This window comes from Natrix helvetica, assembly GCF_964273705.1.
Source record: "Natrix helvetica genome assembly, chromosome: 1".
NCBI classification, from domain to species: Eukaryota; Metazoa; Chordata; class Lepidosauria; order Squamata; family Natricidae; genus Natrix; species Natrix helvetica.
The window spans coordinates 28,394,856-28,421,795 of record NC_138548.1 but is presented as its reverse complement, the minus strand read 5'-3'; the positions used below and the strand labels follow the sequence as shown (position 1 = coordinate 28,421,795).

The 26,940-nt window shown below is 43.6% G+C and overlaps 1 protein-coding gene across 2 annotated transcripts in view; it reads left to right on the top strand.

Annotated features, from left to right (window-relative positions):
• FRMD6 (FERM domain containing 6) overlaps nucleotides 1-24,902 on the top strand; it is a 133,639-nt gene extending 108,737 nt beyond the window's left edge. For both annotated transcript variants that reach the window (XM_081933899.1, XM_081933898.1), the window contains 10 exons: nucleotides 1,418-1,494; nucleotides 4,590-4,776; nucleotides 12,225-12,380; nucleotides 15,137-15,202; nucleotides 17,347-17,415; nucleotides 18,009-18,183; nucleotides 18,707-19,045; nucleotides 21,023-21,157; nucleotides 22,404-22,495; nucleotides 23,678-24,902. In XM_081933899.1, coding sequence (XP_081790025.1) covers nucleotides 1,418-1,494; nucleotides 4,590-4,776; nucleotides 12,225-12,380; nucleotides 15,137-15,202; nucleotides 17,347-17,415; nucleotides 18,009-18,183; nucleotides 18,707-19,045; nucleotides 21,023-21,157; nucleotides 22,404-22,495; nucleotides 23,678-23,962 — 1,581 coding nt within the window. In that variant the 3' untranslated portion in view covers nucleotides 23,963-24,902. The remainder of the gene's footprint in view (nucleotides 1-1,417; nucleotides 1,495-4,589; nucleotides 4,777-12,224; nucleotides 12,381-15,136; nucleotides 15,203-17,346; nucleotides 17,416-18,008; nucleotides 18,184-18,706; nucleotides 19,046-21,022; nucleotides 21,158-22,403; nucleotides 22,496-23,677) is intronic.
• Nucleotides 24,903-26,940: the final 2,038 nt, after the last annotated feature.

Below are 26,940 nucleotides of genomic sequence, written 5' to 3'. Positions count from 1 at the left end.
GGAGAAAGATTACTCATCGTCATAAATCGGGGGTGTCAAACTCAAGGCCTGCAGGCTGGATCCAGCTCGTGGGCTGCTTAAGTCTGGCCCGTGGGACCAGCCTGGAAATGGCCTGCAGTGCCTCTGGCAGCCAAAACAGAGCATGGGGGGGACGACATGTGCAGCAGTGCCGTGCCCCGTTTTGGCCAGCAAGTGTCTCCCCCCCCCCACCGCCTCCGCATGGCTGGAGCTGGAGCTCCTTAGCAGAGAGACACTTACACGCAGCTTGTGTCGGCCCTCCCAGGGCTTCCCTCACACCCCTGAGTCATCTCATGCACTTTTTCTTACTGTGATGCCTCTCTGGCTCAAGAGCTGAAAGTCCTCCCTACCAAAATCCAAGCAGGCTTTTCAGCCCCCGAACAAGGATTGTGAGTGACCTTGCTGGACGTCCCAGGACCTTCCCCAACCACCCGAGGAACCCTGTTCTCCTTATCTTTACTGTGTCCACTCTCTGTTCATCTGCTTGCATTTCAGCTTCCTCTCGTCTCTGGGGGTTCGCTGAAAGGGCTGCCTGCTGAAGGAGATCAGCTCCCCTTCGCTGCGCAGAAGGAAACCTCTTTGGCAGAGTGCAGGAAAGGAGCCAAAACCTTCAGGATTTTGCCTCTATTTCTACATCCTGCTGAAAGAGTTCATCTCTCATGGGGAGGCAGCACTTTCGGCCCAACCCCCCAGAGATGAGAGCCCACTGTAAATGTTATTCTTTCCATGTTCTAACCAACGATTTTTGCTACCTTCTTTTTGTTATTCCTGGCACTGTTGCTATTTCCCCTATTTCAGTACTCTCCTTCTGTTGGTCTTTATTCCCAAATAAAGAAGAACTACAATGCTGATCCGGCCCTCAAAGAAATCCAGTTTGACACCCCTGTTACAGATGTAGCTGACTGTTGCTTATTAAGAGGCGGTATCCAGAAGCGCAATCCTACTGGTTTAGCAACTGGTTCGCTGAGTGTGTGCTTCGCTCTCACTCATGGCTAACATGCCTGACGGGCACTGCATGCGTGTGTGCAATTCACAGGAAAGCAGCTGAGGCTCACCAATCCACTCTGGGCTAAAACAAATAAGGAAATATAGGTGAGGATAGCTCAGGGCCAGGCAGATGGGCCCACCTGAAGGTCGGAGCAAACCGGTTCGCTCTCAACTGATCTTCAGAGCTACCAGTTCGCCTGAACCGGGGCCGAACCAGTAGAATCTCACCCCTGGAGGTATCCTTTAAAGGCTGGGCACAAGCGAGAGGTTATTGCAAACGGCCATCTCAGCAGCCCCTGCAGGAATAGAAAGTGGAGTAGGCACACTTTTGGGCTGATCCAGCAGAGGTCTTTTTACGGCCCTCCTTTTGCTCAGTCTGGAAACTGACATTTATGTTTGCTATTTATTGCAGGGTATAGACCAATTTGGTCCCCCAATGATCATTCACTTTCGAGTGCAGTACTATGTGGAGAATGGGCGCTTGATCAGGTAAGTTTCAAAAAGCCAGACTGCCTAGAGTGGGGAGGGGGAATGTGTATTCATCAGAGAGTTATATTCAAAGCCTTGATGCTGGAGGATTGCAAACAATAAGTATGGGCGCTCAGAATTGTCCACAAGTTAAATAATACAATACAATATAATACAATAGCAGAGTTGGAAGGGACCTTGGGGGTCTCCTAGTCCAACCCCCTGCCTAGGCAGGAAACCCTATACCGTTTCAGACAAATGGCTATCCAACATCTTCTTAAAGACTTCCAGTGTTCCAGGGCATTGACAGATAACATCTTAGCTTATTGATCACTCATTCAACTTTCTGCCAGGAAATCTGGAAAGATATACAGTAATCACAGTAATAAATACATGGAGGCCACAGCCTGGGAAAAGTTGCACTGACATACTACCAAGTCTTCAGCAATTGGACTCTTTGAGACTTTTCATCAAGATAATTTGTCCTGTTTACCTGTTTTAAAAAAATCTGCATTGAAGATGAAAGCCCTCTCAAGGCTTACCTAAATTTGATAAAGTAATAAAACAGTATGAAAATTAATAAAATGAATAAGCAGCAGCAAGATAAATGTTAAAGCAAGGAAGCAATGGTAAAAAGAAATTCACATCAGCAGGGGCATTCAAAGCAAGAATTCACCATATAGGGAAGAACTGAAGTGGCCTTGGGGGGGGAAAAAACGTGCTGCTACCTCCAGAAAAACATAAGCATAGCCTGGGAAAATAAGAGGGCCTAAGAAAGAAACTCAAGGGTGTTCTGCCTTGACTCTCTTTGGTGTAAGAGAAAACACTGTCAGACTTTCAAGATTCTGTTATCAGTGTTTCTCAACTTTGGACTTCAACATGCTGAATGTGAATTATGGGAGTTGAGGTCCATATGTCTTAAATTTGCCAGATCCGAGAATCATCTCACCAAACCAGAGTTCCACTATTTCTTATGGCAGGGGTGTCCAAACTTGGGAACTTTAAGACTTGTGGACTTCAACTCCCAGAATTCCACAGCCAACATGGCTGGCTGGGGAATTCTGGGAGTTGAAGTCCACAAGTCTTAAAGTTCCCAAGTTTGGACACCCCTGTCTTATGGTGTCCATTTCCTGACCTGGCCTACCCCAAAGGGTGGACACAAAAGTCAAAATGGTAACCTCATATGGTTTCAATGGCCTCCTTGACATTTTGGTCCCTCTCCCCACTTTGAGGTGCTGCTATGCATTAGGTTTAAGGCATTATCAAAGATCTGGGAGAATACTGTTAATCTGTATACAGATTAACATAAATCAGATTGCCTTAAATCAGGAAAAATATTCTGTTAATCCAGGAAGAAGGGTTAGAATACTCTACTGTCAGGGTAATGACTTAAGAGCTGACCAGCTGCTATGATGATGTAATTCTGGGAATGAGTCAGCAAAATTTTTGTGTTGATATCACTTTAAGAGCCTGTAATAAGAAGCGGCTCTGTTGGGGCATGTGCTTCCATGCTGTAATTGCTGATTGCTGTTTGTTTGAGGTCTGATTAAAGTACATGAATGTATATAGTCTCAGAAGCGAGACGTGGGAGGAGTCACATGTGGGTATTAACACGGCCCATTTGCCCGAAGACTGAGGTAAATTTGAGGCCACTCCCTCTGCTTCCTCCTCGTGACTCCCCAGATTAATCTCAGTCTTCGGCCCAGAAGGAAGACTTTTTACTGACTCTCCTTTTGGTTTGAGGAAAATTACTTCTTTTAGTTCTGCATTGGTCTATTCCTCTTGTGTTTCTCCCACCTTCCTCCCTTGCGTCTCGGTGAGTTTATTGCCCGTTTGTGCACAAGCTGATCTTGTACAAACCTCTGTTTACTGTATTTGCTCCTGGGTTGTCTCACATAGTCACACTGTGCGCATTCTGACATCTGGGGGGACAACAGACTTAAACTCAACCCCTCCAAGACCGAGTGGCTCTGGCTACCGGCACCTCGGTTCAGCCAGCTGATTCCATCGCTGGCCATAGGGGGCGAACAATTGCCCCCTGTGGAACGGGCGCGCAATTTGGGCGTCCTCCTTGATGCCCGGCTGTCAATGGATGACCATGTGGCAGCCGTGGCGAGGGGGGCGTTCCACCAGGTTCGCCTGGTGCGCCAATTGCACCCCCTACTGGACCGGGATGCCCTACGCACGGTCACTCATGCGCTGGTGACGTCCCGCCTGGATTACTGCAACGCTCTCTACATGGGGCTGCCCTTGGGACGCGCCCGGAGACTGCAGTTAGTTCAGAACGCAGCCGCGCGGGCTGTGATGGGGAGTACGAGGTACTCCCACATAACACCTCTCCTGCGCGAGCTGCACTGGCTACCTGTGGTTTTTCGGGTGCGTTTCAAGGTGCTGATTACCATCTTTAAAGTGCTCCATGGCACGGGACCTAGTTACTTGCGGGATCGCATCCTCCCACATACATCCCTGCGGCCAATTCGCTCACACAGGGAGGGACTTCTCCTGGTGCCGTCCACTAGGCAATGCCAACGGGCGACACCAAGGACTAGGGCCTTCTCTGTGATGGGCCCAACCCTCTGGAATGACCTCCCCCCCGACATTAGAACCACTTCTGACCTCCGCTCCTTCCGGCAAAAATTGAAGACTCACCTGTTCCGATTAGCAGGCCTGGCATAATTACAACTGTCCCTCCTGGCAAATGTATTATTATCTGGTTATCTTAGGGGTTTTTTAATTTGTTGTGTCTGTTTTAGGGATTTAAAACTTATATTTATATTAGCTTTGTACAGTTCTTTTAATTGCATTTTAACCTCCTCCAAACTGTACATATTTAACTTTTTTATTGTATTTTGTGATATTCTCTATGGACTGTACACCGCCCCGAGTCCCTTCTGGGAGAGGGGGCGGTCTAGAAGCACCAAATATAACTAAATAAAAATAAAATAAAATCTGACATCAAGCATCTAAAAGCTGCCAAATGAAACCAGCATACAGACTCTTCTGATACAGTGCGCTCCTTATCTCTGGTTTTCTTGTTGATTTGTTCCATGTCCTGAACATTTGCTCATTTTTTTCTTCTTTTCTTTTTCTTTTTTCACCTTCTCGTCTTTGTCCAGTGACCGAACTGCACGCTACTATTATTACTGGCATCTGAGGAAACAAGTCCTGCGTTCTCAGTGCATGCTACGTGAAGAGGCCTATTTCCTCCTAGCAGCCTTTGCATTGCAGGCTGACCTAGGCAATTTCAAAAGGAACAAGCATTTTGGGAAATACTTTGAACCTGAAGCGTACTTTCCTGCGTGGGTAAGGATGCCTTCCAAAACCACCTTGTTGTCTTTGAGGGAATGTTCCTTGTTAACGTTGAATGTTGAAACACAAAGCAAGCCTGGGGGGGCGGGGGGAGGTTGGCCATTTTCGATTGGCCAATTTCGAAAACATTTCAGGCAGCAGATGCTGTTTTGGTATAGAGTTGGTATAGAGTTGGCCATTGTCCACATCAGCTGGATAAAATGCAGAATGTCACAGTAGGCCTTTTCAGCTTTGCCAGAGCCAGCTTGGTTTTTGCAGAAATTTGGCCACTGAGTCTCCTCCTTGCTTAGTTTTTATAATGGTAAACGGAAGGAGGAAATATGGCTGTATGGTCAACTTTGCTATGGGTGTGCGTAGCCATTTGAAGCAATTGTGAGACTCATAGCAACTGTGCAAAGGACAGAAATACCAAAGGAACCTGTTTCAGTTGATCACTTTTTTTTTTTTTTTTTTGTAATAAAATTTTATTGGTTTTTCAAGATTTATAGGGAAAAGGGTAAATGGACAGGTATACAAATTTTGGCAGTTGCAAAATGTGTGAGGCCCCCCTCCCTCCATACCCATAGTATACATTTATATATAATGCATTAGTATATAATTGATTACAATCAGCATATTAGTTCTATTATTAAATTCAATCAAATTAAACATTACAGTATAAAATCCAAATATAATTCCATTTTCACTTTCGGTCAATTTATAATAATATGATTTTCTTGTTTATTTTTGTGATCTGAGTCTTCTTGCTATTGCCCCATCTCCCTCCACTGGCAGAGCTCTGGCCCCTCCCGTGTCCTGCGTGTCCGTTGTAGTGTCTGGTGTTTTCTCTAGGAGTGTTTTATTTTTTTCCATAAAGGCCTGCGCCTCTATGGGTGAATTGATTCTGATTCTTGTCTCCTCCCAGAATATCAGCATACCTTCAGGCATCAACCATCTAAACCACACCCCTTTCTGGTATAATTTATTCGCTAATTGCGAATAATTCTTCCTTTTTTCTCTAATCTTCTTAGGGATCTGCTTCAGAATGGTTATCTCCATATCATGATATGTCAATGCTTGCCCCCTTTGTACACCCAGAATTTCATCTCTTGTGCTTTTTCTAAGGAATTTAATGTGAACCTCCCTGGGTACATTGTGTGTTCTAGCATAAGCTGAGTTCACTCTATAAACCAGGTCTATATCCCACCCCATCTGTTGTTTTTCTTTGTGTGTGTAGTCAGCCAGAATGTTTGTCATGATGTCCCTTATATTTTCTCCATCTTCTTCTATAACATTTTGAAATCTAAGATAATAGGACATTCTCTCAAATTCTAATTTCATCTGTTGGATGTCAAGATCTTTGTTCCCTTTCTGCACAGCTTCCACCCCCCCCTCACCTCCTCCACCCCCCCCTTCCACAAGATCCAGTCTCTGTGAGTTCTTATAAATTTGGGCTTGATTTTCTTTAATTTCATCTTTCATTTCCCTTAGCTGTTTCTTGATTTCCTCCTGGCCCTGTAAAATTTGTTGAAGCATTTGTTGAAAGTCCATCTCTATAGTCTTAGGTTGCATCAGTTCTGTTATCTTTGACTGTGTGGCTGGACTGGATGTTACAGATGTTGGAGCAGACGTGGCAAAACCAGGTTTCCCAGGAGGTGGTCTTTTGGATGCCATCCTTTATAACATTAGAAGTTCAGTCCATATATAAGATAAACAGTTAGAAAAGAAGGGTAGCCAGGTGAGGTCCGGGAGCAGAAGAACCAGGCAGAAGAGAATCTCTCTAATAAGTCTGGCAATAGATGAAAGGTTTCCCCTAGAAAGTTCAAAAAATACCAATCCACAAGAGATTCCTCTGGGAGACACGGAGACAAAGACCGGAAGCCTGAATTTTAAAGGTGGGGTCAGGTTTCACAATTCATAAAGACAACGGAAGTGTGCCATCTTGCCCTGCCAGTTTTGGGCACAGAGGCATAACAAAGTTTTAAAAAAGTTCCAAAAGTCCACAAATCACAGTAGAAAGTAAAATTAAGTTGAAAAGAAAATCATCTCAGCCTGGGTGAGGCTTCATTCGTTGGCTCTCCCCCCTCCTCCTTCCCCGGGGGCTGAGAGCAAAATTATTCCTAGCCGCTTGTCCAAGGGGGGGGGAACCCCCCTCCCTCCAGCCGCGCCTCCAGAGTACTCCGAAAGTTATTTTAAAGTTATTTTATAACTAATTCTTCGTGAAAAATAGGGCATGAAGAGAGAAGCAACCTCACCGCACCGCAGCTGCTTCCTTCAATTGCTTCATTCTCCAGACGGCTTTAGCGAGGCGCGAGGCGCAGAAACGCGAGGCGCCCTCCGAGCTAGCTCCCCGGTGCCTTGGGCGCGTGAGAGACCTCCCACCGGCCGCCGCCGCTGCAGGAGCTCCCTGCGATGCCGCCCCTCCGGCAGGACCCCTCTGTGGGGTGTCCTGTGCCCCCCAAGGAGTGGGGAAGCCCACCGGAGAGCCGGAGCGGGCAAAGAGCTGCCCGTCGCCGCTGCCGCCGGAACCGGAACTCCGTTGATCACTTTTAATAAGAGGTTGTATGGCTGGACAAGAACTCAGAAACCATAGATAAGGATGTGATGTATGGTGTAAAATTGGTTTTAAGGCTTCCTGGTTCTTTCTAGTAACTGGTGGTATGTTGCAAAGATTTCTAATTTTCAGGCATGGCATTGTTGCGACCTGTTGGGTCACTGTGAATTGAGAGATGCTATAAAGAAAAACTAGGACTTCCTTAAAACACTTCTCATTCAGCAACCATTCAAAGTGATGACAATGCTAAGTGAGGGGGACTTATTTCAGGTCTTGATAGTTGTAATCCTCGCAAACACGTGATTATGATTTGGGCGCTTGGCCACCAGCTCGCAATTACAATGGTCACAGCATCGCTATTTGCAGTCTTCGCTGCCAGCTTTGGACAAGTAAAGAAGCTGGGGAAGCCATGAGGTGGTCACGAATGGTGATCACATGAGACATTGAAACCTTGCGGATTTCACCTAACAATGATGACACTGTTGCAGTCGTGTTTGTGTAGCATGCTTTACAACTGCATTGCTTAGCAATGGAGTTGCAGGTCCCAGTTACCATTGTTAGACAAGGACTATCTGTGTATGGAAAACATGTGCTCTTCCCCAGTGCATAAAGCCTTTGTCAGAAACTTCTGTAGGGGCAAGAGCCATTCAGAGGCTGCAGTCCCTGGAATGCTATGTTTCCCCTCTGGACATGGAACCTCTTATGGACTGCAATTCCAGGTAGCTCCCAGCAGTTTCTGGAAGTAACTCCTCTGAATCAAAAATAGTGTGAGAAATAGTGCCTACAAAGGGAGGGTTGGTGGGTGCTTTGATAGACTACAGTGAAGCAGCAGTTTCCCTGGAAGGAAATGGCAAGAACCACCATATCCCAGTGCTGGATAAGAGACACAATAGCTACCCTCTAGAATCTCCCATGGTGTATCCATTAATAAGGGTTTAATCTAGCAAGATTCTTTGTATTGTCTGTAAGCAAATGGAACTCTGTATTGTCCTATGTCATTTTTGGGCTTAGCCTGACAAGGAGTTTGAATGTGCCAGGCATTCCAAACAAAGTATCCTCTTTTAATTTTATCTTCACAATAAATAAAAAAAACTTCGGAATGCTGTATCTGGGACGCTTCAAACTGCTTCAAAATAATGAAAACTTTCATAAGGAGGTATTGGTGTTGGAGAGAGGATGTAGAAGTTGTGATGTGTAAGAGAAGGGTACATCCCCTTCCACCTTCAGGACCTCAGAGGTAAGATGTTTTTATTTATGAATAGGATTCCTTGTTCTGGATCATAAGTTATCTTACCTGCATATTTGTCCCCGGAGAAGCAGATAGTTTATAGAGAATCTTTTTTTCAAGTTGGTTAACTGTAACCATATCAGAGAAACCATTCATAGTTTCAGGAAGGAAAGGTAACCTGTCTTTACCCATGTTTCTAGAACAATGTAAGAGCTAGAAGAGGGTAGTGAATGAAGAGGAGAGCAAATTAGGGCCCATGAAATCAGAGTACATGCTTGCAGTTAAAGAATAGTGATGGAATAACAGGAGTTTATGAGCATGTGAAAAGATCTTCCCTGGCAGTGCGTTGTGGTACTATGTGATTGTTTGTGTCAGCCAGTGCTTCAGCTGGAATTTTTGGTAATGCAGCAGCTGTGGGCATCCCCAGAATAGATTCTAGTTATAAAGAGAGGGTGATGTCATGGGGAATGCATAACAGAGACATTCATGCCTGCAGTACAACAACATGGGTGGAGGAGGTGTAGAGAAGGAGTCAGTTAACTGTTTTATTGCCTTCAAGTTGTTTGGCCTAAGGGGGAAGGAGCCAACTTTCCAAATGTGGCCCATCTTCATATCATCCTCCTTGTAGTTACCACCATGTAGGCCAGGGATGTCAAACTTAATTTCATTGAGGGCCGCATCAAGGTTGTGTTTGACCTGGGGGAGCAGGGTGGGCGTGGCCAGGAATGGGCATGGCCAGCTCGACATCACTCCTGTCGAGGGTGTCTGAGGTGGCCCAAGCACTGTGCCAGAGAAAACAGGCCCCGGAGCTCAGTTTTCACTGGCAAAGGGGTTGCAGGAGGCCCTGGCAGCTGAAAATGGAGCTCAGGAGCCCATTTTCACTGGCAGAAGCACCCCGGGCCGGTCCTTCATTGTTTCCAGGGCGGCCCCGTGGGCTGAATCCGGTCGCCAGGCCTTTAGTTTGACACCCCTGATGTAAGCAAATCTATCTGGATAATCGTCATAGGCATTTCTTGTAGAGACTGGATATATTTTTAATTATATCCTATGTTTTATTCCATGACTCACAACAAAATACATACATGCATACATATGTACATACATACATACATACATACATACCCAATCCCATTTTATTTTGACAGCAATGACCATGAAGTAAGTTGGCCTGAAAGATCACAACTATCTCAATTTTTGGCATTGGAGTAAATTTAAACCTTCTTCTTCTCAATCCTAGTTCAGTATTCTAGCCGCTGTATTATACTGACTCTGCTAAATTGCCTCTGATAGGCAGCTCTAAAACTCAAATACAGCACTAGGCTGTTAATATCTTGGTGAATGATTTGACTGTTGCATAAGACAGAGAGCTATGCAAAGATCACTTTCCCCAAAGTCTTTGATGGGGAGATGCAAAAGGAAACTCTTAGGATGTTCTCTGAGAAAATGTAGAATGTTATCAAACAAAACAATATTGCCACAAAAATGGCAACAGAGTTCATCGTTCCTCCCATAAGGTGAAAATATTATTAATCAATGCTAAAATGACTTCATAGTTGCATCCCAGATTTTTGATCTTTTTTTTAGCTAGCAGAAAGAAGGAGTAATTTCACTGCAGGACAATTTTGGGAGGGAAAATCTAAAATGCAATTTTTTGAAACGATATAAAGAGAAGAAAGTCAAAACTTTTCTCTGTTATTTCAGGATGTATGTTCTGGAATAATACCAGAGGTGGTATTCAGCAGGTTCTGACCAGTTCTGGAGAAATGGTAGCGGAAATTTTGAATAGTTCGGAGAACCAGCAAATATCACCTCTGACTAGCCCTGCCCTCATCTATTCTCTGCCTCCCGAGTCCCAGCTGATCTGGAGGAAATGGGGATTTTGCAGTAACCTTCCACTGGAGCGGGGAGGGAATGGAGATTTAACAGTATCCTTCCCCTCCCATGCCCACCAAGCCATGCCATGCCCACCAAGCCACAGGGCTGGTAGAAAAAAAAATTGAATCCCACCACTGAATAATGCATTGCGTCCCTAGAAAGTTGGTAACAGTAAGAATAGTTTAACAATTACTTAGACTGCAGGGGTGTCCAAACTTGGGAACTTTAAGACTTGTGGACTTCAACTCCCAGAATTCCCCAGCCAGCATGGCTGGCTGGGGAATTCTGGGAGTTGAAGTCCACAAGTCTTAAAGTTCCCAAGTTTGGACACCCCTGACTTAGAGAGATGATTTATTCGAGAGCCAACTGGCCAATTTATCTTGGAATCCTTCTAGAGGAATTGCGTTAAAATGATAATCCAGTGGTAGCAAATGAACAATTAGATGCCAACTATAGTAGATTCTCTCTCTGGGGTGTCTATGAAAAAAATATGGCAAATGCTGGAAGGAGGTCTCCTGGTTTTTGCAAATGCAGCCTTATGCTCTGCAGATGTTGGGACTACAGGCTCAGAATTCATAGTCAGCAGTTATTTACCTGTACTGACAGGTATTCCTGGAATTATGGCCCCAATGCTGGCTGGGGAATTCTGGAAGTTGAAGTCCACCCATCTTAAAGGTGCTGAGATTGAGAAAAGCTGGTGTATGGTAAAGTGGCACATGAGCATAAGGCAACTTCATGCATCAAATGCTTGTGGTGAAACCTTCCTTCAAATAAGAGCCCAGATGGCGCAGTGGTTAGAATGCAGTACTACAGGCTACTTCAGTTGACTGCCAGCTGCAGTTCAACAGTTCAAATCCCACCAGGCTCAAGGTTGACTCAGCCTTCCATCCTTCTGAGGTGGGTAAAATGAGGACCCGGATTGTTGGGGGCAATATGCTGACTCTGTAAACCGCTTAGAGAGGGCTGTAAAAGCACGATGAAGCGGTATATAAGTCTAAGTGCTATTACTATTGTGCAATGGAAACATGGTTTGATAGCTTTTCCAGTAGGTGAACTGACCTCTTTTCAAGTTCTACCAACTCCCAAGGTAACTGTTGATGTAAACTTGCCAGGTAAGACGATAAATAACCTCTCAACAGTGTTGACGCACGGTTTCCATTTTAAGCCACCTTCCCAGGAGTATTTTAATATCTCCTTTCCTCTGCTTTGTTTTTGAAAGCCATGGATGTCAGCTAGACAGCTGTAGAGGATAGATCTATTGGTCTTGAAGACTCACTGTTGCATCTGGACCAAGGGTTGCGTGCTATCAAATATTACTTGCAAGGAAAGGGTGGTGGATGGCGTGCATATTCTCATCTCCCACTTTCAAACTCACAGAGGTTGGCCACTTTAAGAAACCGAATGCTGAATTAAGGAAAGCCTTAGCCTGATTCAACAGGGTTGTTTTTATATTCTTCACCCCTTGGTTATTCTGAAATAGAACAATCTTTTAATGCCTAAAATGTCCCAGGAAATGCATAAGCACCATTTTCATTGCCTCCCAAGACATCTGAAGCAGGGAAGGCTGCAATCAGTGTGCGAAGGGGGCTGTCTCCTGGCTGTGTTAATGATTGTTGTAGGGTTTTTTTCAGCTGCTGTGTATTTTAATCTTTGCACACATTTTTTTAACCTTTTTAACACACTCTGTTGCCCAGAGTCATATGAATTGACTACCGTAAATAAATAGTTGAACAGCTAAGTGCTGTTTCATATGAATATGAAAACCCATATACCCTAATAATGAATGCACATTTTTCTTCTTGACAGGTGGTGGCCAAGAGAGGGAAGGATTACATCCTGAAACACATCCCCATCATGCACAAAGACCAGTGTGCTCTCACTGCCTCTGAAGCCCACCTCAAGTACATCAAGGAGGCCGTTCGGTTGGACGACGTAGCTGTCCATTATTACAGATTGTACAAGGTATGGAGTGAGGCTACAGCAAGCAAACCTTTGGGCAAAGTGACCACCGCTTGTCAGTTTCTAATCTTTTTATGGGATGATGCCTCCCAGTTGTAATTTTTAACTTTTCCCTATCATACGATTCATCCACATCTCAAAAATAAAATTAAAAAAATTATTTGGAGATAGGCTTAGAGCAGGGATGTCAAACTCAATTTCATTAAGGGCCGCATAAGGGTTGTGTTTGACCTCGGGGAGTGGGGCATGGTCAGGGGGGGCATGGCCAGCCCGTCGTCACTCCTGTCAGGGGCGCCTATGGTGCCCTGTGCTGTCTGCCAGTGAAAATGGGCTCCCGAGCTCCCATTTTCAGCTGCCACAGCCTCCTGCAACCCTCTGCCAGTGAAAATGGAACTTGGGAGGGCCGCAGCGGAAAACAGAGCTCGGGAGCCCGTTTTCACTGGAAAAAGCACTGTGGACCAGTCCTTCACTGTTTCCAGAGCAGCCCCGCAGGTCAGATCTAAGTACCCCGCAGGCCGAATCCAGCCCCCGGGCCTTGAGTTTGACACCCCTGGCTTAGAGGCACATTTTAAATTGCAAGTCAAGAAACTGCAGGGTTTTTTTAATAGCCCCTTTTCAAAAACGGGGGATAAAGATGTATGGTGAATTCTAAATCTGTGAGCATTGAGCTCTTCCCGGCAGCTGAGATTCAGGAGGATGTTACCTGGACTGGCACTAACTTTGTTGGATGTAATCATGGTCCTTTAGTAATTGCTTTGCAAGCAAATGTTTGAAATGTTTTTTTTTTTCAAAATGACAATGGGAGTGTGGATTACTCAGTGAGTTGAGTAATGCGCACAGCTGAGAGGAAAGAAGGCTTAACAGTCGGAATATAACAGAATTAATTTCCCATCTTGCATTTAAGAAGATAGGCTATCCAGATCCTGATCCAGAGAGTGAAATATGTTAGTTTGCTGAATATTTTTCAAATAATGGAAATGCATTGCCCAATAGCAGCATAAGTTCCACTTTGCAGGAACTATTGAAGGTCATTGGGATGAAATTCTCTGCAAGGCCTGACTGTTGCAAATTCAAGGGCTCCACTATGGATCTCTTTAGCTGTGTACATCCCAAATATTAGAGCCAGGGCTGGAGACTGACTCTCAGATTCTTTATAATAGCAATAGACTTATATACTGCTTAACAGTGTTTTATAGTTTTCTCTAAGTGGTTTACAGTGTCAGTATATTGCCCCCCAACAATGGGTCCTCATTTGATCAATCTCGGGAGGATGGAAGGCAGAGTCAACCTTGAGCCAGTGACACTCGAACTGCCAGTAGCCGGTAGTCAGAAGAAGTAGTCTGCAGTACTGTGTTCTAACTGTAGCCTGCAGTATTGCACTCCAATCACTGTACCACCACTGCAGTGGCTATAATGACATAGTGCAGTGATGGCTAACCTTTCTGACGCCAAGTGCCAAAAGCGTGCATGCATGTACACATCTATAATGCAATGCACGTGCAACCCCCCCCGCGCCCCACATCCCCATACATGCATGCATGACCCCTCACACAGACACACACGCCCGGCCCCCCCACGCATGTGCAGCAGAGACCTGAAAACCCACTGGCCAGTGGGAGGCGCACGCTCAGCAATAGAGCTGAGCTGGGGTGACGGCTCGTGTGCCTGTAGAGAGGGCATGCCATAGGCTCGCCATCACGGACATAGTGTACGTTGGGGTTGGATTTTTTTTCTAGACATTGAAAAAATATTGACATTTTATAGATATTGAATAACACAGTGCAGTCTTTTAAGAATCCAGAATCACCCCATTCAGAGTGATACATTCTCATTGCTCAATCGGCATTCATTATTACCCTAAGAAGCTGTTTAGATGTTTACACAACAAAGTTGACCCTATTGAAGGTGGTGTAAGATTTTTATAGGCCTCCTGCTATTTGATTCTTTTACAAGCTCTTAGAGGCTGCACTCAGTGTTACCAGCTGACCGTCTTAGACACTGTATTTGGGTAGGTTCAGATACAGCCATAATTGTTAAATGGAGCTTCTATTTGCAAAGAAAAGATGCATATTTCCAAATGCTACTTATTTGTAGGGAGCAAGCAGGAGATGCTGACCTATGTGTCATCCAGCTGTGGAAAGCAAGAGCAGCTAAGCCTCCATATGAGCCTCCAAAGCAAAATAAAAATAGGAAAACCTTCCAAGCTAAAAATGCTGATCTCACCTGCTCCAAAATAATTTTGGAGGTGCCAAAGGGATGATGCTGAAAAAGAATGGAGTGGTGGGTTATAGTCCTGCATATTCATCCTGCTCTTTCTGAGGATTATACGGTTGTGGTCCAACCAATTCTTGCAGTGCTTAAAAAAAAAACCAAATTCTTCTTTCATTTGGGTCAAAGGAATGTTTCTTTTCTCAGTCAGTTAGTTAATATGTGTAGCAATAACACTTAGACTTATATACCGCTTCACAGTGCTTTTACAGCCCTCTCTAAGCGGTTTTACAAAGTCAGCATATTGCCCCCCAACAATTTGGGTCCTCATTTTACCCAGATCAGAATGATGGAAGGCTGAGTCAACCTTGAGCCTGGTGAGATTCGACCTGCCAAATTGCAGGCAGCCAGCAGTCAGCAGAAGTAGCCCTGCAGTGCTCCACTCCAACCACTACGTTACCTTGACTCTGAGCTGTACATTTCAGGTTGTCATTGATAATATTGGCCAAATGCATTATGTGGTGAAATAATGCAAGTGTCTTTTCTCATAGGACAAGAAAGAAATTGATGCCTCCCTTTCCCTTGGGCTTACCACAAAGGGCATCCAGATATTCCAGGTACATGTTTCCATAACTGACTTATGGGTACAAACGATTCAGTTACCTGTGCAGACATGATTGAGGCCCTTTCTTTTTCAGGATTCTGGCAGAGGTGCACAAGCTGTGTTCCCAGGGTCTTATGTAATTCCTCAAAGCCTTCCATGTGAACCCAAAAACCTCCAAATTTGCTTTTTTTAAAAACCCTGAAAGGTGAAAAGTATTAACTGCCTGAGCCAAGAATAATGATACTGGGTTTAATTTTAAAATGAAATGAAATAATTTGGGGACTCTTCCATGCCATACATTCCATACACACTCAAAGCTGAAGCATGGGCCTTCATCTGGAAAAGTGTTCCAGAGTGCTACATCCTGCTCAGTATAAAGGGTTTTTTTTTTTTTTTTGTTAAAAATTATGTTCTCTGGACCCAATTCTGCACAGCACATTATCTGAGTGAATAAAACATTTTGAGTAAATAATGTAAATAAATAAAGTAATACCCCCCCCCCAATGCTTCCTCTTTTTAATTTCACATTGCTCCCACTTTTTATTTTTACTGTTTCATTGTAAGCCTCCCAGAAAATAGCTCCAGGGCACGATGGGTAGCAACAGTGGTGGGTTCCGGATCCTGTTCCAACCGGACCGGTTGGAACAAGTCCGGTGGCGTCCTGCACAGTGCGCACATGCGTCTTGCAGTCCAGCGATGCCTCCGCAATGCTCCAGCTGCTCGGCGGAGCGTTGCGCAGGCGCTGTACACACCGTGCGTGGAAGCGCTGAAGACTTTAAACACAGGTAAGGAGCGTGAGTGGGCTGGTGGGCCCTTCAGAGCACCATACCAGAGCGGTACCTGGTGCTCCGGGCAGGCTCCGGTACGCCCATACGGGGGCGTACTGCCTGCAACCCACCACTGGGTAGCAAACAAATGTAACCACAAATAAAAGAGTCATCATTTCATTGTTGGAAATTCTGTAGCTCATACCGGTATGCAAATGTCTGTAGAGATTCTCAGTCATCCAGGTCATGGTTGTCCCAAAGGTGCTTTTTTCAGGAGGCAACTGGACTTTCTTGTTTTTTCCTTTGAAGACGTTTCGCTTCTCATCCAAGAAGCTTCTTCCGCTCTGACAGGATAGTGGGGAATGGAAGGATGTATATTGCTTGCATACATCTGGTCATTTGCATCCTTTTAGAGGATCGTTGAAGCACTTGGAGGTTTTATCTGTGTCCTCAGAGTCACCTGAGTGGTGCTCCTGGTTTTTGTAGTCTGCATTTTCCAGAGAAATGTAAATCCTTCCCTTTTGGGACTCACATGCAATCCTAACCTAAAGCATATACGATATTGTGGTTGAGATGGTGAATTGCAAGGTTCAAATCCACCCGGATTTATGGAAGCTCACTGGATGACTTTGAGCAAGTCCCTTGTTCTTAGCCAACTTACCTGAAGAGCTGGGAATTGTTTTAAGGGAAAATTGGAAGAATGTATTTATGCTAAAATATTTTTTCATTCCCCCCAAAAATAAAAAATATAAATTGAATGAGTGAATGTTGCGGTCTGTATTATTTTATATCCTGCTGGTGAGCAGACACTCCAGATGCTGGCCCAAGGTCACCCAGCAGAGTGCCTAAGGAAGGACTAAAACTCACAATCTCCCACTTTCTAACCTGATAACTTAACCACTATACCAGACTGGCTCTCTATTCCAAAGGCAGAGATCCCCAACCCCGGTCTGTGGCATGCCAGAAACTGGGCCACGCTAAGAAGCAAAGGCCCATCCGTGGGATTCAGGCAGCACTTCAAACCATGCCCTCTCCAGTCTGCGGAAAAATCTCCCTCCATGGGACCGGTCCGTGGTGCCCCAAAGGTTGGAGGCCGCTACCCTAGAGTAATGCAGCTCTTAACAGGAAAAAAAAAATTATCTGCCAAATCTAGTCAGGCAGTCCAAACTAATCAGCACAAGCGGTACCTCCTATGCAATGTGACAAGCATCATGTCAAGCAAATCATTTGAAAAACCTCATGCATCTGCTTTCTTTTTGACTTAGGAAATGAAAAATAGTGGCTGAATTCAATGAGCAGGGCATATTGTTTCAGTTTAAAAGCTGTATACTTTCTAAGAGAAGCATAGCGTAATGATGTTATCTTTTTTCTTCTTCTCTCCTTCTTTCAGAATGTAAACAGTGAAAGACAACTGCTTTATGATTTCCCTTGGACCAACGTAGGGAAACTTGTATTTGTGGTGAGTAGGGAAATTCCAATCCTCTGTAGGATTTTGATACCTTATATCTGTGATGGTGAACCTATGGCATGCATGCCACAGTTGGCACGCACAGCCCTCTCTGCGGGCACACCAGCCATCGCCTCAGCCCAGCTCTACCCCGCATGAGCGTGTGCCTCCCGCAGCCAGCTGATCTTCAGGTCTCGGCTGCACATGCACAGGGGGGCGGGGCATATGTGGGGGATATGCACACATGGGGTGTGTGTGTGGGAGGTGCTTTCATTGCATTTTGGGGGTTCGCACATATGCATGCGCCCTTCCACACCTTGTTGTGGGCCTGGAAGGCCTCCTGCACCAACCTGGAAGCCAAAACAGGGAGCAGGGCGGGGCGAATGGAAGTGAGGGAAGGGTGCATATGCAGGGGGTGAGGTTGCATGCGTGGGGGTGCTCGCATTGCATTTTGAGATTCAGAACTCGGCACCAAAAAGGTTAGCTATCACTGCCATATATGTGATGACAACCACTGTAAAAGACTTTTTAAAAGCCCTACAAAGCTAGGTTGAACAGAAGTCTCTCTGTGTGGGTGAACTTCTTCATGTCTCTTGTCTTTGCAGGGCAAGAGATTTGAGATTCTGCCTGACGGCCTGCCATCTGCTCGCAAGCTCACCTACTACACTGGCTGTCCTTTGCGATCTCGGCATCTCCTGCAGCTCCTGAGCAATAGCCACCGCCTCTACATGAACCTGCAACCTCTCCTGCGGCAGATCAGGAAGCTAGAGGAGAACGAAGGTAGAAATCCCACGTCTAATGCCAGTTTGAAACAAGATATGCATTTCTGGTGGGAGGCGGTGGCTCAGTGGCTAAGACGCTGAGCTTGTCGATCGAAAAGTTGGCAGTTCGAATCCCTAGTGCCACATTAACAGAGTGAGCTCCCATTACTTGTCCCAGCTTCTGCCAAACTAGCAGTTCGAAAGCATGTAAAAAATGCAAGTAGAAAAATAGGAACCACCTTTGATCGGAAGGTAACAGCGCTCCGGGCGCCTTTGCCGTTTAGTCATGCCGGCCACATGACCACGGAGACGTCTTCAGACAGCGCTGGCTCTTCAGCTTTGAAACGGAGATGAGCACCACCCCCTAGAGTCGGGAACGACTAGCACATATGTGCGAGGGGAACCTTTATGCATTTCTGACTTCATGATAATAGCACCCACTGTATATGAAGCCATACATAATGCACTGTCATTTCTGAGCCCATCGTTCAGATTCCAGATTAAGTACGGGTGTTACATTCTTTCGTGTGTGGTTCTTCCAGAGAAAAAACAATATCGTGAATCCTACATCAGCGATGCTCTGGACCTTGATATGGATCAACTGGAAAAGCGTTCCCGAGCCAGTGGAAGTAGTTCGGGCAGTGTGAAGCACAAGCGTCTCTCCCGCCACTCAACTGCTAGCCATAGCAGCTCCCACACCTCTGGAATTGAGACTGATCCAAAGCCCAGGGAACGGGGGACTGAGGAGGACTTCATGGTGGCTGCTGTCCATCGCCAGCTGAGAGCTTGCAGCTCTATGACCAGTCATGGTAGTTCTCATACCTCTGGAGTAGAAAGCAGTGAGAAGGAACGCCTGGAGGAGGACTCCTCTCAGGAGGATGGTAATTGTCCATTTTTGGTTCATTCTTGACAACCTTTGCCCAGTAATGTAGAGTTTAGGTTTGTTGGTTTGTTTGATTCCTAAATTGGGATTCAAGTTCCAGAATATGGAATATAGTAATACTTTACATGTGTGGTAAATCTGTGCATGTACAGTGCTGTTTACTGTGTTTCCCTGAAAATAAGACAAGGTCTTATTTTCTTTTGACACACACACACCCGGGCCGAAATAAGCGCTTGGCCTTATTTTCGGGGAGGTCTTATTGTTTTTGAGGTGCAGGAGGCGGCGAGCGTGGTCACCTCATGGCTGCTGCTGGGTTGCAATATTTTCAGGGAGGGCTTATTTTAGGGCAAGCGTTCAAAAGCCCTATTTGGCTTATTATCTGGGGAGGTCTTATTTTGGGGAAAACATTTACTTTATTTACTTTTTAGTAGATGTTTTTGTATTTTCTATATTATTTATAGATTTAGAAATAGATATCCATTTTTACATCTTTTTTTCTGTATGCATTTTGGGGTTTTTTGTTTGTTATTTGACGATGTTTGTAGTTCAGTAAAAACAATGAAAAATATAAAAAAAACTAGTTCGGCATATCAAGTTTTAAAAGTGGTTTCCAAACAACCTTGGAACGGGTTTTCTCTGCTTGAGTGTCTTTTAGACCCACTGGCAATGAGCATAACTAGTCTTATGATATGCTGGCTGGGTGTCAACTCGCATAATTTCTCAGGATGCCAAAGGGATTCTGGATATTAATCCAACACAGCTGCGAGGAGCTGATGTGCACCAGTTTTCTTTTTTTTTTCAAGCTGTGTTCTGGAAGAGCCGATGGATGCATAAGAACTTGATGGGGTTTATTTGAACGCAGTCATTTTTGTTTTTTATCTCTAGAGCTTGCCTCTTTGATCAAGGGTTTGTGGAATTTTTAATTATCAATTTCCACTGCCTGAAAAAGATTTGAAAACTCCTGGTAGAGGCAGTGCTAGAAGGGCCAATGGCCTGACTCTGCATCCTTCTCCTGCTTTGGTTTCTATGTCATTATCTCTTTAATATTTCCTGTTATTAAAAACATCCAAGGATACATTCTCAAGAATAAAGAGCAGCAAAACAAAAGATGAAACAAAGCATGCCAGCATTCTCCCAGTGGGTGTCAGGTTTTCTTTCTTCTTCTTCTTCTTGAAATTGGGTGGCCAGAAGGAAGTTATCATGAGTGAAGAAATGGTCCGTAGAGGACTGTAAATCCTTTCCATGTGGATTTCATCCTGTCCTATGGCTGGTGGGACAAAGAGCCTAGAGGGAAAAGGGTGTGTGCATTATTTTCCCCTGTTATTTCTCTGGATTTGATTGCTGCCTCCCGCAGCTGCTTTTCATTCTGGGAACAAAAGAAAAGGCCCCTTGTCTCTTGTACTCTCCCTTTAGATTTTTTTTTTCTGTTGCAAAGCTGCCAGGGGCTGCCACAAAGAAGAAGGAGTCAAGCTATTCTCCAAAGCACTTGAGGGTAGGACAAGAAGCAATGAGTGGAAACTCATCAAGGAGAGAAGCAACTTGGAACTAAGGAGAAATTTCCCAACAGTTAGAACAATTAACCAGTGGAACAGCTTGCCTCCAGAAGTTGTGAATGCTCCAACATTGGAAGTTTTAAAGAAGATGTTGGATAACCATTTGTCTGAAGTGGTGTAGGGTTTCCTGCCTAAGCAGGGGGTTGGGCTAAAGGACCTCCAAGGCCCCTTCCAACTCTGTTATTCTATTCTGTGAGATTATGCTTTGTTGTACCCATAGTCTTGTCAATGTAGCTCAGGGGTGTCCAAACTTGGGAACTTTAAGACTTGTGGACTTCAACTCCCAGAATTCCCCAGCCAGCCTGGCTGGGGAATTCTGGGAGTTGAAGTCCACAAGTCTTAAAGTTCCCAAGTTTGGACACCCCTGATGTAGCTGTTCCAGCTCCTCCACTCCCCTGGCATTTATTATCTCTTTGTTTCAGAAATAGAAATGCTGGTTGATGATCCTCGAGATCTCGAGCCAACAAGCGAAACATCTCTGGATGACATCAATCCTGATGTTTGCATTTACATCACAGAGGACATGCTGTTGGCCAGGAAGTTTAATGGACATTCAGGTGAGTAAGTTCCTTACAATAAGTAAGGAACAAAAGGATAACCCTAATACAGGTAACCCTCAACTTACAACAGCGTGTTTAGTGGCAGTTCAGAGTTACAACAGCACTGAAAAAAAGTGACTTATGACCGTTTTTCCACACTTACAACCATTGCAGGAAGCCCACAGTCACATGATTTACATTTGGATGCTTGACAACTGACTCACATTTATGACGGTTGCAGTGTCCCTTTTGCAACCTTATGACAAGCAAAGTCAATGGGGAAGCCAGATTCACTTAACAACCATGTTACTAATTGAACAACTGCACTAATTCACTTAACAAATTTGACATGAAACATCGTAAAAATGGGACCACTAATCCACTTAACAAATTTCTCGCTTAGTAACATAAATTCTGGGCTCAATTGTGGTCGTAAGTCAAGGACTACTTATATTTTTATTATGATTACAAAAGCTTCAAATATACACTACATGCAACATACCAAATATTTAATGATAAACAAAAAAGTAACCATTCATTTCAAGTTAGCAGGTTCCAGCAGAGTAGATATATCAGTCTGAATTTTAACATCTTGCATTTTACCGAACTGTGTCATATCAGGCTGAATTTTAACCATTTCCACTCAAATAATTTTCAGGATAAGGACAGCCTTCCTTAGCAACAGCAATAGCAGTTAGACTTATATACCACTTCACAGTGCTTTTACAGCCCTCTCTAAGTGGTTTAAATAGTCAGCCTTTTGCCGCCAACAATTTGACTTCTCATTTTACCCAACTCAGAAGGATGGAAGTCTGAGTCTATCTTGAGCCTGGTGAGATTCGATGTGCCAAATTTCAGGCAGCCGGCAGTCAGCTGAAATACCCTGCAGTACTGCACTCTAACCATTGTGCCATCGTGACTTAGACAGGATGCTCCAAAAAGGAGCTTTCATAATCCCTAGTTAGCATGACCCACGAGAAGTCCCTAGTTAGCAGGGGAATTGAAGTCTGCACATATAGGGCCTCCTGGTTAAAGAAGGTTGTATTCATTCCATCAAACTCATTATTGGTGTACTTCGAATTTTGTAAAGGCCATCTAAAAATTACAGGCTCATATGATATTTACAATACAATTTGATACAAAAAGTGCACTTCAGATGTATTGCATTCTGTTTAATATTACAATACCATGAAAACTTAATGACGATTGAATCAGGAAAACTTCTCACCTCTTTTGGTTTTTATTTTCTTGTCACCTAACTCAGGATTAGTTGTCAAAGAAGTGAATTCGTCAACTTCCAGCTCCTCGGAGACGGTGGTAAAACTTCGTGGCCAGAGCATTGATTCATTGCCACAGGTTTGTGAATTGTGATGGGGAAAACCAAATCAGACTGAATGGGTAGATGACTATGACAGAACATGGCATTCTAATGGCAGCTAATCATAACAGGAATGGAAGCAAAACCACTGTTTTGGGAATAGTAGAAAAAATCCCTTCCATATGTTTTCATTTATTTGTTACATTTCAAGCATCACATGATGTTTTAATGATGTCTTCTACTTTTCTCTGTTTGTAATACCGTAACTGTAGGCAGAAAAAGGAGAAGTAAAACAAATACACCGGATTATGCCTTGACAAGCATTTTATCGGGCACTTTAAGTTTTGGGATAATCCAAAAGTATCAATGAAGGTTGTTCGGCTGAGTTTGCACAATATGCCAGACTCTGCTAAAATGTAACTTGGTTGTTGGCAGATCAGTATCTTATAGTAATACAGCTTTTATCTTAGTAGGTTCTGTGAAGGACTCACACACAAAATAATATTTATTTGTTATTTATTTATTTTTTATTCACCAAACAAAAATTACAAATTCAGACAAACAAAATAAGAAAATCAAAATGTGACAGGGAAAAAAGGCACACCAGTGCACTTACACATACACCCTTATAATATGGAGTGAGATCCACAGAAGTTAAATTAGAATTAAAACTCTGGAAGTTAATGGCTGAGATAACCGAATCAGATAAAATATTCCAGACTTTGACAATCCTGTTACAAAAAATCAAATTGTTTACAATTGAAATTAGAGTGGTTTATGCTAAACTTAAAACGGTTGTTCTCACAGGTTGCATTATGATTAAAGCTTTAAAAAGACAGTCATTTACAGGCAAAGTGTTGTACAATTTTGTTTGCAATTCCTAAGTTTCAACATGTTGTTGAAACCAACATGTGATGTGAATGCAGCCATTGTGCTTTGTCAACCCATGTTTATAATTTCATGTATTGGTTGAAGCCAGCCTGTGTGTCTTCTCAGGTTCTTACTCTCCTCAGAGAAGAGGCTAAATTTGGGGAAAGATCATTCTTTTTGCAGTCAAATTCAAGGGCCATCAACCACAACAATAACAAAATTCGTAATGTTTTGATCAATATCAAACTCTATTTAAAGGAGTTACCAGACAGAAATAAAGCAAGTTGTTCCATAACTTGAGGGTCTCAGAATAAGGAAGGACAAATTAAATCTTTCCTTATTTTCTACAGAGCATCTGCCAGAAACCAAGGACCTCCACCGATCGCCACAGCTTAAGTCTGGATGACATTCGGCTCTATCAAAAAGACTTCTTGCGCCTGGCGGGCCTTTGCCAGGAGACAGCACAGAGTTATACATTCGGGTGTGGCCACGGATTGGCTGAAGACGACCTGTATTGTAATGGCTATTTAGCTCAACAGTGCATCAATATCCAAAATGCTTTTCCCGTCAAAAGAACCAGCAAATACTTTTCCTTGGACCTCACCCATGAAGATGTTCCAGAATTTGTCGTCTGATGCTGTCATTGGGTGCTCTGGCAAGACAACGCAGTGTTTCCAATTCCAAACACCCTTTCTGCTGTGCCAAACAGGAATTTTTCCCCCTCAACGGTTTTCCCAGGATACTAAAAACAAAACAAAAAAATAAGGCCTTGTAAACTGTTGCACTTTTGTAAAAGCTTGTCTTATTTACGGGCTCTTTGGCATCAATGTTTGCCATGAGGCAGAATTTGATTTGGTTAAAAATCAGTTGGATTTGGAAGACCTGGTCCCTTCTTTTGAAAGCAGCCAACTTGGAGGACCTCTTGATTCACAAGAAGGATGCACAATGTTTACTTTAAGTATAGATATATCTCTTTTATTTGTTTTTGTTTTTTTATTTGCCTCCCGGGGCTCTTCTGTGCTATGCATACCATAGATTTTTGCATCACCTTTGCAGTTTAGTTTTTCCTCTTGTGAGAATAATCGCTTTAGTTCTTCTTCTCCATTCCCGTTTTTTTGTGCCATGTCAAGCCAAAGAAATGCCCCCTGCACAGTGGGTGACATCAAGACAAAGCTCTAAGCAATAACTAACCCAAAGGATTGTGTAGAAAAGTTGCTCAGATGATGAAAGCAACTTGAGATGCAATGAATCCATCTTGTGATCTTCCCCCTCACACACACACAAAAGTATGTAAGCTTTTGATCCAAATGGAATCTTTGTGCTATTTTGTAAAGTTTACAAAAATAAGAAGAAAAACCAAAACCAAAACAAGCAAATGAACAACAACAACAAAAATCCCCAAATAGATGTTAGGTGGTTTGGGGAAACTTTCTGGAAGCTTTGTTGTTTCAAAAGGGGAAAAAAAATGAGGATGTAAGCAATAGGATTTGCTGACCAAAGTACCTTAAGTTCAGAGAGAAAGAGAGAGAGAGAGAGAGAGAGAGAGAGAGAGAGAGAGAGAGAGAGAGAGAGCATGTGTGAGAGAGAGCGAATATAAAAATATGCACATTGCAGAAAAGAGTATATGTTTAATGTATTTTTGAAAATATAAAACTCAATGTATGTTTTATTTTGGTTTTGATTTCAGTGCTATTTTTAAAAGAAAAATTAACTCTTTCTTTCAAACTGCATGTATAGACAATCGTGCAAATGCACATTTTACACATGGTTAAAATAGTCTCTTTTTTAAAATTATTATTATTATTTTGCTATTGAGCATAATAAGGGGGAGAGTGTTTCTGCACTGCAAACATAGCTTTCCCTACTCCAATAATTTTTTTTAAACTAAACTTTTGCTTCCATGTATCATGAGATGTTCCTCTCCCCTTTCTGGAAAGGGGAAAGGTTTCCATCTTGTTCCAGTGTTAGTTAGATCAATGAACAAATGGGACTTGGAAAAGGAATGCTCTAATTTTATGTCTGCCATAGGTTGTAGCAAAAGCTCCATCAGCTGCCATCGTCCTATCACCAAAGAGCAGTTCGCCATGGGATATTTTTTTAGGGGATCCCCTGGTCAGACTGTCAACCCTTCCATTGTCCAAGCACACTGAGAGGAAGGAATGAGCATCTATAGAACAGAGAGAGAAGAAAATGCTATCCAATACATTTTCCCTGCAACTGTGACTGGTGTTGCACAGCACATTTCCCAGTTACTGAACAACATGCAAAAGCTTGGTTAGTTTTAACCTTGATTATTTGTTATGGTGACTTTAGCATATTTCATAACCTAGTCCCTTATTTAGTTTATAGCTGCTTTCTGCAAATCCAGGAGTTGGTTGATTCAGCTAGCCTGTTTCCCTGAAAATAAGACCTCCCCGGATAATAAGCTCAATCAGGCTTTTGAGCACATGCGCGAAAATAAGCCCTCCCTGAAAATATTGCAACACAGCAGCAGACAAGAAGTGACCAAGCTCACTGCCGCCTCCACCTCAACAATAATAAGACCACCCCAAAAATAAGGCCAAGTGCTTATTTCGGGGGTCAAAAGAAAATTAGACCCTGTCTTATTTTCGGGAAAACACGGTACCAATTAAGAATGATGTATGAATCCAGCCACCCTGTACTCATAGCAAAAAAAAAAAGCATCCAGTGTAGCATTTATTATAACTTAAAAATGGATTATGAGTAATTGCCTGTTTTTAGTAGATTGGAAAAATAGAAATATTTACATATTGCTTCTTCACTGTGGGCTTCAGGGTGCCAGACTGTCAGAAACACATGTTTCAATAACCAACACATTTTCTTCAGTTCCTTCCCCAAGAGAATTGAGGGTGTCAATCTCCACCAGGAGTTTTAAGGTCCATCTTCGCCTCCTTACCTCTTTAATGTTGTGCTTTAGGGTCCCTTCAGCCATTGGTTAGGTCCACAAAAGACTTGCACTTAATGGACTTGGATATATGCATACAACAAATGCTTATTTTACTATCTACATATCTGCACATAATTTTTTTGCAGCCTCCTCTGAAACAAAATATGCAAATGTCACCTGCAGTGGGTCACTCGGTGGTAGCAGTTAATCAGCCTTGATGGAAACTAGTTAAGATGGGACCTGGTTTGTGTCTGAGTAGGAGCCCAGCAGAAATTCTATGGACCAGGAAGATACAAAAACATCCCTAAAAACAATGGCAGACCACTCTTATATTGTTCCCATGAAAAGAATACGGATGCTTCTGTGGCATCACTAAGACTTGAGCTCAGCCCAAGGGAGATTTTATCTTTAGGAACTAGAAGTAGCTATGTCTTCCTATGCTGTCAACATGTTGTTTGCTGGTTTGTAACTTTTTCTACTAGACCATAAGATGGTTCTCCAGAAGACCCTGATGCTTGTCAATGTTCTAGATCAAAGGTCTCCAACCTTGGCAACTTTTAAGACTTGGGGACTTCACCTCCCAGAGTTGAAGCAAAGCTGCCTGAGGAATTCTGGGAATTGAAGTCCACAAGTCTTAAACTTGCCAAGGTTGGAGAGCCCTGTTCTAGATGGCTAACTTTTCTGAGCTCTGGTCCCAGGATACCT